Raw genomic sequence first — 12327 nt, 5'->3', positions numbered from 1 at the left:
ATCCTCACCCCCTCCCCACCAAACCCCAAAAACCTACATTTATAATCCACTGCCTCCACCACCCCCCAAAACCCCCCTCCCAAAAACAAAACAAACAAAGATAAACTAGTGGACTGTCTCATTTTCACAAAAGGTGAACATAACCACTTTACACTGTTAGCTCTTTACACTGTCAGCCTCACAGTACACTAATGAATATGTTGCTCTGACAAATTTTAGCGCTCGCTCGGTCTAGGATCGATCCCCGTCAGTTGGCCCATTTGGGCTATTTCTCGTTCTAGCCAGTGCACGATGACTGGTATATATCAAAGGCCATGGTATGTGCTATCCTGTCTGTAGGATGGTGCATATAAAAGACCCCTTGCTACTAATAGAAAAATGTTGTGGGTTTCCTCTCTGTACATTAAAATTACCAAATGTTTGACATCTTATTAGATGTTAAACATTTGGTAATTAATAAATCAATGTGCTCTAGTGGTGTCGTTAAGCAAAACAGTCTGACTATATATCAAAATTACCAAATGTTTGACATCCAGTAGCCGATGATTAATAAATCAATGCGCTCTAGTAGTGTCGTTAAACAAAACAAATTTTGAAAAAATTACACTAATGATTATGTTGCTGTGATAGATTTTACAATCCTATTTTTCGTTTGTTTTTCAGCGAACCCGAGCAGTCCCGGTCTGACAGAGCGTGACGTCATCATCATCGCGTCAATCTGTGCTGTCATCATCGTCACACTGCTCGTCGTCCTCGTGTGTTTCATCTGTCGCAGACGGCGGCTCGCAGGTCAGTTGTGGCGACCATTTTCTATATAAATGTACACGTGAAACGGGAATCGATTATTTTAAGAATATATAATTTGGAACAACGTTATACATGTATCAGAATCTGCATTATTGGATTAGATTATCTGGTTTAGTTGTTTAATTAATATGAGTGATTTTGAGTTAATTTATGCTTAAGGCAAACACTCATATTGAATCTGGGAGAAAAGGTGCATAAATAGATGCCCAGGACAGGCGTACACTACAACAGCTTGCTCTGAATGTGCACATTAATTCTCTTGACAATTGACAATTTCCGGCCTCAGCGGTATCGTGGTTAAGCCCAGTCTGGTAGGTTCAAGGTTCGCAGCCCGGTACCGGCTCCCAACCACAGCAAGTTTTAACGATCAACAACTAACTCAGATAGCTGAGGTGTGTGCCCAGGACAGCGTGCTTGAACCTTAATTGGATATAAGCATAAAAATAAGTTGAAATTAATAAAAATGTGCAAACGAAAAGATTGTTCTCACAATTCTTTGAGGACTGAAATAGTGAACTATTTGTAATTATTTATTAGAATTAAATACAAAAATGGTGAAATATGCTACTGTATGATACAACTATGATAATTTGGACATTAAAAGCTTTAAACATTTAGCTGATATCAATAGATAATCTTATTTCCACCTAGATCAAAGACATTTACTGTTGACCGTTTGTCTCCCCACCTTGCCAAACCACTGACCTACATTACTATCAACGTTGTCACACACACACTGGAAAGACTTTCTTTGGAATCAATCTGGCTTTTGTTTGTTATCCCTATATTGGTTTCGGCCAGTGATCATCGCCAAATTACCCTCGATCTATGCCCACCCTTTGTTTTCAATCTGATCTGGATTATCTCCCTTTGATGTCATTACTGAACACAATGTGGCCTTGTTTCTTTTAATTCCAAGCCAAAAAGAAAAAAGAAAAAAAAGAAAAAAATTGCTGCTAACAAAGTGGACAAAGAAACGCTTATTGTGACATGAACTTGCTAAAACCTTGAACAAATGGTTTCCATGGCAACACCTATTGTCTAGCTGAATAATCGTGTTTGAAGAAAGAAATAATTTTATCTTTGGGTTTGAACAAGTTTTATTACGTTGATGGCAAATAGTTTTAGAGGGTCGCCTTCGTCACTGGAGAAACAGATCGAGTTCGCATCTTTCACTTATTCGGATGTCTTTAACAATTGCGTTGTTGATTTGTGTTTGCGGTTCTCGTTTGTTTGATTCGACAGGAACAAAATTTGGCTGTTCGTTTTTTCGCAGAATTCTTTATTTTTAATTCGCAAATGGTGTGATGATATTTTCTACAACAGAAATATTTTTGTTATTATTAAAAGTGGCCGACAGTTTATGTTTATCACAGTTGCATGTAAATTTGTAATTGCCGTTTGGAAGAGGAGCATGCAGTCTACATGTGTATATGGGAGCGAACTTCTTCTCTATTTTTTGTAAACCAAGAACTCCTCAAGTTCAACATATGTTTAACAATCAATACTCATTCTGATTTCTAAAAATGTGCTGAGGTGTCATTGTTAAACAAATATTACTTCTTCTTTTTTTTAAGACAATTTATTTTTCATTATGGTTAGAAACATTTTCATATGAAACAGTTAGCTTCATGGAACTGGCAGTTTTATTGTGTTAATTTCATTGAAATAATTTTATCCATTTAATGTCTATATTTCATAAAGCCTATTGCAGCAATTGTGAATAACATATTTCATGGTATTATCTGGTGAAAAGATTCAACATCTTTTCTTTTTGTCATTCATTAAGAAAAGCCTATTGGACTAAACATTGTTAAACTGATAACAAATTGTTTTACTGAATTTTTTCTGTAAAATAGTTTTATTCAGCATCTTTTCATATTGCTATTTATTAAGAAAAGTCAACTGGGCTGTTTATTTTAAACTGACACCAAATTGTTTAACTTAATTATTCTTTGGAATAATGTCATGTCTTTACGCACATTAATGCATAAAGAAAAAATCTAGGATTATTTTTTTTCTTAAAACTGCCAACATGATTCTATGATCCAAGTGTAATATATTTTTGTATTACTGTACGCAAAGAAAACCCTTTTTGAAAGTTATTATATTTTAACTGCCAACAAATTGTGTGACTCTATGTTCAGTGGAGTATATTTTCTTATTGTCGTACACAGAGAAAAACGTGTTGGAACAGCATTATATTTTAACTGCCAACAAATTGTGTGATTCTGTGTTCAGTGGAGTATATTTTCTTATTGTCGTACACAGAGAAAAACGTGTTGGAATGTTCAGCATTATATTTTAACTGCCAACAAATTGTTTTGGAAGTAGACCATCAATACAGGATTGATCATTACAAACAAGGACAAATATTGGATTAAATTGTCACCACCGACAAATATTGAATGTAATTGTTACTAACGACAACCTGAGTCTTTGCTCCCAGCATTCATCTGTTTGGTCGCTGGCGATGTGTGGCGGGGAATGAAACCATATCAAATATACAGAACCGAACAATTTCCATCTCTCATCTTTATGAAAACACTGTCTGCGTTTGTCTCTTTCTTTACCATCATCGACCTATAGCTTTAACACTGTTTACATGTTTACCAACAAGTAAACCTACATTGTTGTATTTCTGGATGTCATAAAAGCAAACAGACCAACGTCTTTTTGTGTTACCAGTGTTCACATCTTCGACCAGTAAATTTGGATCCAATATTTTGTCATAGATTCCCATTTTATCGAGGTGTGATGAAATAGAAATTAAAACTTTTTCCTGACTGAAAAAGGTTACATGTGTATAGTGTAAGGTACGAGGGTGTATGTTTTGTAATCGACACCAGTCATGCATCGTCTTCGACATTACGGTAAGCCACTCGTTAATGTTTTTGCTTTTTCCTCGCCACGACTAAGTAAAAAGGCGAGGTATAGGAATTACTTTTCCGTGAGACAGGATTTTGCTCAGTTGGTTGAGCTAGTACTCACCTGAGGTGCTTGCGTTGTAGGATCGAACCACCTCGGGGGATCCATTCAGCTGATTTTTTTTTCCTCATTCCAACCAGTGCACCACAACTGGTAAAACAAAGGTTGTGGTATAGAATTTACCAAATATCCGACACCCAATAGCCGATGATTAATAAATCAAGGTGCACTAGTGGTGTCGTTAAACAAAACAAGCTTTGACTTTAACTAATTTTATTGGGTATTTTATTTATTTTGAAGTAAGGGACGGGAAGTAGCCCAGTGGTAAAGCATTCGCTTGATGCACGGTCGGTGTAGGATCAATCCCTGTTGGTGAACCCATTGGGCTATTTCTCATTCCAGCCAGTGCTCCACAACTGGTATATCAAAGGCCGTGCTATGTGATATCCTGTCTGTTGGATGGTGCATATAAAAGATCCCTTGCTGCTAATCGAAAAGAGTAGCCCATGAAATGGCGACAGCAGGTTTCCTCCCTCAATATCTATGTAGACCGTAACCATATGTCCGATTCAATATAGCTGTAAATAAAATATGTACGTCGTTAAATAAAACATTTCTTTCTTTATTTTCAGGTAAAGATTATCAGTCGGAAGCTGCCACTGCGTAAGTATTTGTTGTTTGTTTTTAGAAATACAAATCAAGCAATATGCAGGGGCATATCAGTTTGTGGACGTAGGGGTGGGATGGTGTGGGGTGGTGTTCAAATATGAACCTACAGACATTTTTGTCTCCATTTTTCCTTAATATTGCACAGTAAAAAAATATGATTTGGCCTCATGCAGTCAGGGATGTGTGTGTTTTATCAAAACCCTTGACAACTCCCCACCCCCACACTTTTATAAAATAATTCTGGGGGTGAAAATGCGCCCCCCCCCCCAATCCATTCCACGAGATAAGGCCACGAGAAGTCTTCTGCCTACAAAATCCATGACCCCTCCCCTCCCCCCCAACCATCCCTGCACTTTTATAAAATCCCTTCTACATGATATGGCCACGAGAAGTCTTCTGCCTACAAATAATATTGAGCCAACTGAAGAGTTTTGCGGAGATTGGGTACAAGAAAATCCAATTTGTTATTAATAATAGTTACAATATATCCTCCAATAAGCAAGTGGGGCGAGACGTAGCCCAGTGGTACAGCACTCGCTCGATGCGCAGTCGGTCTGGGATTGATTCCCGTCGATGGGCCCGTCAGGCTATTTCTCGTTCCAGCCAATGCACCACGACTGGTATATCAAAGGCCGTGATATGTGGGATGGTGCATATAAAAGATCCCTTGCTGCTAATCAAAAAGAGCAGCCCATGAAGTGGCGACAGCGGGTTTCCTCTCTCAATATCTGGGTGGTCCTTAACCATATGTCTGACACCATATAACCGTAAATACAATGTGTTGAGTGCGTTGTTAAATAAAACATTTCTTTCCAATAAGCAACTGCCCCCCAGTCCAGTACTACAGAGAATCCTCGAATTTGGGCAAAAATTACAGATATTCGGACAAAATGAGATGGCCTAAAACCAATATTAGTTTTAATATGTGTGAAAAATGTATAGTGATTCGTTTGCAACCTGAATTGCTGTTTAACAGGAATGTTAATATGAATAAATGTCGTCATCCAGATTTGGGCATTTTTGTTTAATTCGGGCAAACATTAGCCTCTACAAAAATGGGAGGCATACACCTATGTTTTAATAATAATATTGATAATTTTTTTGCCAACAGCCAGAGAACTCCGCCAGTGAATGGAACTGCTCCACCTCCTCAAAAACAATCTCAAACGTTCGATAACGCAGGTATGACGCGGGTCGATGAAATAGACTTGGATGTGCCCGATAGCGGGGGAGTTTTCACCACTAGTCAACTCACTAACAATAATTCTAGTAGCTGTGAGTATGCATGTTTAGTTCTTGCTAACTTGACACCCCTTTATACAAAAAATGGAATATTCCATTCCATATTTTTGAAAATCCTAAATTATTCTGATTTCTTTTTTGCTTCATTTAAAAAATAATAATAATACAAACATTAATGTTTGTGAAAGTAATATTTAGTGCAATTTTTAATTACATTTTTAAAAATTAAATAACAAAATAGAGGGGTGTAAATTAGAAAGCCACATCTACTTTGAAAATATCTTTAAGGTTACATGCATTAGCATCAAAAATAATATTTGTACGGTCAGTTCCGACGCCATATAACCGTAAATAAAATGTGTTGAGTGCGTCGTTAAATAAAACATTTTCTTCTTTCCATATAACCAACCGTAAGTAAAATGTGTTGAGTGCGTCGTTAAATAAAACATTTTCTTCCTTCCTTGTACGATCAGGAATAGTATTTGTGGCTTTCTCTCTATGCATGGTTTTCACGAATGCAATTGTTTAAAGTTTTAAAAAATGTGTGTAGTTAAAACAAATTTTTGAAACTTTAATATATTATAATTTTTGTTTTCAGGATATGTTAAAAAATGAATTTTTCTTATTGTTAAAGAGTACAGTGTAACTCCGCCATTAGCAATTTACAGTCGTCTTTATTAATCAGGCCCATAGGAACTGGGGGTGGGGCGGGGGTATGGGTGGGGGGTGTCCTGTGCCCTACTAAATGTGAAAAAACATCGATTTTTTGTTTTTGTAATTCAGATATAAGATAAGAAACATGACGGTCCCCCCCCCCCCCCTTCCTCCCACCCAGCCTATCCCTCACAGCATTGGTGGTGTAGTGGTTAGGCAATCAGAGTCAAAGCTAGTAGGTATTAGGTTCACAACCTGGTACCTACTCCCACCCCAGAGCAAGTTTTAACGACTCAATGGGTAGGTGTAAGACCACTTCACGCTCGTCTCTCTCGCTAACCACTAACCAACTGTGTTAGTAATCTCAGACAGCCCAGATAGCTGAGGTGTGTGTGCCCAGGACAGCGTGCTTGAACCTTAATTGGATATAAAAACAAAAATAACTATAAATAAAAGTTGTGCCAACCACCCACCCACCCCCAACCATTGCGTGTACCACTCAACTTTTCGCGCAGTTCCTACTGGTCTGTTACTACAATAAAAGTCTTGATAGCAAAACACATTTTGGTCTTGTGCACAAGTGGTTGTGGTATTAAAACAATGGTCTTGACACACGAGACTAGGTTTTTTTATTTTATTCTGGTTTCACTGTACTCTAAATTATGAGAGAAAAAAAAATTGTATTGCATGTTTAATTAGTGCGCTGTTCTATATATAGCCATAGAGTTCTATTGTTTAATGATATATACAAGTTGTCAAACAGAAATGAAATATTGACCAAAAGCATGGGTACAGAAACTGAAAGATACTAGCAATTGGGGAGGCGGGGGGCAGTTATATATTAATTTTCTTTTCATTGGGGTGAGACTTAACACAAACTTCAGAGTTAGGAGGGGGCCAATGCCCCATCTGTCCCTCCCACTTCTCCAATGCCTATGGAAATTTATAAGGGATAATTTTAAATATGTCTCTGAAGAATGTAACACAATATATGTACAGTGCTGGACACAACAGTGAAGTCAACCACCCAACCATGGTTGGTTTTTTAAAGTTGAATACAACAGTGCAGTGGCAATTACCAGCTACTCCTAGAAGCCCCAATTGATGTAAACTATATTTATCAGACCGGCCTCGGTGGCGTCGTGGTAAGGCCATCGGTCAACATGCTGGTAGGTACTGGGTTGGGATCCCAGTCGAGGCATGGGATTTTTAATCCAGATACAGACGCCAAACCCCAAGCGAGTGCTTCGCAAGGCTCAATGGGTAGGTGTAAACCGCTTGCACCGACCAGTGATCCATAACTGGTTCAACAAAGGCCATGGTTTGTGCTATCCTGCCTGTGGGAAACACAAATAAAAAATCCCTTGCTGCTAATTGGAAAGAGTAGCCCATGAAGTGGTGACAGCAGGTTTCCTCTCAAAATCTGTGTGGTCCTTAACCATATGTCTGACACCATATAACCGTAAATAAAATGTGTTGAGTGCATCGTTAAATAAAACATTACTTTCTTTCTTTCTATATTTATCAAGACACAATACTCGAGGCGTGAAATAACATTTTGTGGAATTCGAAGTAATTGTTTGAAATTGAGAAGCAATAGTCTGACATATAAACTGATTACAATCAGAGAACACGCCTGTCATGGACACAACTCTCTGGCGAAGTCCGAGGCTGTGCCCACGACAGGCATGCTTGAACAGTTCTCTGATGGAAGCATGCCAAAAATTAACCCCCACACCACACGGAGAACACTAAGCTGGAGAACACTAAGCTGGAGAACACTAAGCTACCAATCCGTGAGACACACAGACAAACACACCCACATACTCCTAGTGACTTCACTGTTGGTTGGTCAGCTGTACCTTTTGCACATTGCATGTATTTGCATGATTTGTAATATGTTTTTTGATTAGTTGTTAACAATGTTTGTAGATTTGCACAATGCATTCTGTCATGTCATTGGATAATGAGAACATTTTGTTTTGTACATGTACTTTCAATTTGTAAACTATGCCCATCTACATTTTCTAATAGAATAGTCACACTCTTTCAATCTTCTTTTCTTTAAAAAAATTATAAATATTTTGCAATACATTTTACCACTCCATATTTTGTTGTATACATTTTAAAAATTTCTATAAAAGTTGGGAACTTTTTTTTCTGCATGCTAGACATGCTTTTATTCATTAAAACAGGATGAAAGATAATTTTATTTTCCTCTCTGTTTTCAAGCTACAGGGTAACCTCTCAAAACCGGACCCTCTGTAAACTGGAATTCCCCCAAAACCGGACATTTTCTACGGTCACTTTTTAAAAATCAGTACAGGACTTAACTTCTCTAAACCGGATACCTCTTAAAATCGGACATTTTACTTTGTCCTTAGGGTGTCCAGTTTAGAAAGGTTTCACTGTATTTTGTAACAAGCTCAGTTGTTTTCTTACATAAGGTATCTTATCAATATTATAATTTCTATTATTTTTCTTTTCAGTTTACTACCTTTGTGTGAATCACACATAAGTAAATTAATGCATATTATTGACAATTTCTGTGACAGTGATGATTTATAAATGTAATTCCTGCACCTACCTGTAAAGGATTACAACCCCTACAATTTAGAAAATGTCCACAACAAAAAACACCATGCCACTGAAAAAACCCACCTGAATATAGTTCAAGGCATTGGTGATTGCCGTGGGCAATTGCAAGGGTTCGGATTATGTTGCTTTAAATTGAGTCTTTTATATTTTTTCACTCTACCTAACTCCATCTTTTTTTTCTCTCTTTCTCGGGCTGCTTTCTAAACTAATCCCAATTTAAAAAGTATTTGCTTTGTACATCAGATGGCCCTCTGGATCTCAAGCCACCGGGATATAACCGAGGCCGACATTTGCAACCGAACGGACACGTGCCCCATGATACCTCGTACGATTCACAACTAGAAAAACGGATGTATGAAAACGAAATGAATAGACGAAACGAAAGTATGTCGAGCAAATGCTTAACCCTTATTCTGCCGCATTCTTTTCACAAAATTTAAATAATTTTCACCTATTATACATTTCTAGTAATATTATTAAAATGTTGGACATTTTAACATGAAATCACACACATATATATATATATATATATATATATATATATACCATGATAAGATATTTAAATTTTTACAAAACAAAATCACCCTCTAAATATACTAGAACAAAAACCCTTACCACTGGGCTAAAAACCATGGTATGTGCTATCCTGTTTGTGAGAACAGTAGTTGGGAAGATGCCCAGTGGTAAAGCGCTCACCTAATAAGCGGTCAGTTTTGGATCAATCCCCGTCAGAGGGTCTATTTTACATTCCAGCCAGTGCACCATGACTGGTATATCAAAGGCTGTGATATGTGCTATCCTGTCAGTTTAATTAATTAACATCTTAAATAGAACTTTATTATGATTCTAAGTTATTTTTGGATAACAGGTATGGTTAAAATACTGTTTTTATTGAAACAACATATTTGATAAAGGGATATGTATAACTCCTGTTAAGTTAAATTTTATTTACTTAAAAAAAAAAATTATTTTAAATATGAGTAATTACGTTAAATTTAAAAACGGTAAGTAGCTAAGATATTAAAAAATCAGACAGATTATTAAAACAAAAGTATTTTATGTTGTGTTATAATTTATTATCAGTGTTGACTTTTTATGTTGCTATAGTAACAGTGTGTATAGTGCAGTTTTTCATGTATTTGTTGTTAGTAAGTTTTGAATACCTTGCTGTTTATTACTGTTTTTTGCACACTTATTATAAACTTTATGCTGTCGTGACTGGCACTTGTATTGCATGCAATTCATAGAATGTAATTATTTCATTTAGATAATTATTTGTGCAGGGTTTCTGCCAGAGGGTAAAATAGGTATTGCACCATACCCAAATGTTTTGCAGATTTTATTTTATTTTTAAGTTAACCATTTGACAAATTAATTGCTCTTATAATTACTGTATGATTTTATTAACCCTAACCCTAAACTTAACCAATTTTCATTCTGGGGGATGCCTCTCATACCCCCTGTTGACTGTGGTTGCATTCAATTCCATAGCACCATACCCAAAATTTCTTTCTGGGTAATTTTTGTCTTTGGTTGTTTATACTTAGTCACTGCAGAGGGTGACATAATCATATCATACAACAGATAGTGTATCTATGATGATGATCACAGAGCTTGGTACAGACATTTCCTTTCGGTCTGGGGTGGGACAATCAGCTGAATGGATCCACCAAGATGGTTTGATTCTGCGACGCAAGCACCTCAAGCGAGCACTCAACTGCCCGAGTTAAATCCCACTCCCCACAACTGGTACAAAGGCTATGGTATGTACTATCCTGTCTGGGATGGTGTATAAAAAAGATATCTTGCTGCTAATCAACAGGAGTAGCCCATGGAGTGGCAGCAGTGGGTTTCCTCTCTCATTATGTGTGTTCTTTAACCATGTGTCCCGACCTTCATATAAAACGGTAAACAAAAACTTCTACTTTTTTAATCTCTTTCAGACGTCAGTAAAAGTGATATGTACAGACCGGAGAGACAAGGAGGTGAGGATTGTCTTTATTTGTACAGTCAGCTTTATTACTGCCAGTGTCAGATCTACAGTTTGGGAGGGGGAACTGGGGTGCTGGGAGGGGGAGGGGGGGGGGGTGCTGACTAGAGCTGTACTGATATGTCAATAAACCATCACATCATGATACGAGGTCCACAGTACGATCCATCGATCCATTTATGAAATTTACTAGGAACATAAATACATGTACATTGTACCTGTATTGTTATTACTTGACCAAACATACTATACCTGAAGAATCACAATATGTATCATAATGCCACCCACATATCAGGATACATTTCATATTGCCACCCACATATCAGGATAAATACCATATTGCCACCCACATATCAGGATAAACATATCTTGCCACCCATATATCAGGATAAACATATATTGCCACTGACATATCAGGATAAATATCATATTGCCCTCCACATCAGGATAAACATCATATTCCTACCCACATATCAGGATAAACATTACCACCCACATATCAGGATGCATATATTGCCACCCACATATCAGGATAAACATATCATATTGCCACCCACATATAAGGATAAAAATCATATTGCTACTCACATTTCAGGATACATATATTGCCACCCACATATCAGGATAGATATCATATTGCCACCCACATATCAGGATACGTATCATATTGCCACCCACATACCAGGATACGTATCATATTGCCTCCCACATATCAGGATACATATCATATTGCCACCCACATATCAGGATACATATCATATTGCCACCCACATATCAGGATACGTATCATATTGCCACCCACATATCAGGATACGTATAATATTGCCACCCACATATCAGGATACATATCATATTTCCACCTACATATCAGGATACGTATCATATTGCCACCCACATATCAGGATACATTTCATATTGCCACCCACATATCAGGATACATATATTGCCACCCACATATCGGGATACATATCATATTGCCACACACATATCAGGATACATATCATATTGCCACGCACATATCAGGATACATGTATTGCCACCCACATATCAGGATACATATATATAGCCACCCACATATCAGGATACGTATCATATTGCCACCCACATATCAGGATACGTATAATATTGCCACCCACATATCAGGATACATATCATATTTCCACCCACATATCAGGATACGTATCATATTGCCACCCACATATCAGGATACGTATAATATTGCCGCCCACATATCAGGATACATATCATATTTCCACCTACATATCAGGATACGTATCATATTGCCACCCACATATCAGGATACATTTCATATTGCCACCCACATATCAGGATACATGTATTGCCACCCACATATCGGGATACATATCATATTGCCACACACATATCAGGATACATATCTTATTGCCACGCACATATCAGGATACATTTTATATCACCAC

At 37.3% G+C, this 12327-nt stretch overlaps 1 protein-coding gene across 2 annotated transcripts in view; it reads left to right on the top strand.

Annotated features, from left to right (window-relative positions):
- Positions 1-12327, top strand: part of LOC121386733 (nephrin-like) — a 148885-nt gene that overhangs the window by 129027 nt on the left and 7531 nt on the right. Inside the window, exons 15-19 of one of the 2 annotated variants that reach the window (XM_041517731.1) lie at positions 664-789; positions 4368-4398; positions 5516-5586; positions 9142-9282; positions 10842-10883. In XM_041517731.1, coding sequence (XP_041373665.1) covers positions 664-789; positions 4368-4398; positions 5516-5586; positions 9142-9282; positions 10842-10883 — 411 coding nt within the window. Of the gene's footprint in view, positions 1-663; positions 790-4367; positions 4399-5515; positions 5680-9141; positions 9283-10841; positions 10884-12327 lie in introns of both variants that reach the window. The other variant, XM_041517730.1, reaches the window with a different exon arrangement.

The sequence above is a fragment of the Gigantopelta aegis genome, chromosome 12 (genome assembly GCF_016097555.1).
Source record: "Gigantopelta aegis isolate Gae_Host chromosome 12, Gae_host_genome, whole genome shotgun sequence".
In the NCBI taxonomy this organism is placed as follows: Eukaryota; Metazoa; Mollusca; class Gastropoda; order Neomphalida; family Peltospiridae; genus Gigantopelta; species Gigantopelta aegis.
This window is presented reverse-complemented; position numbering and strand designations above follow the sequence as displayed.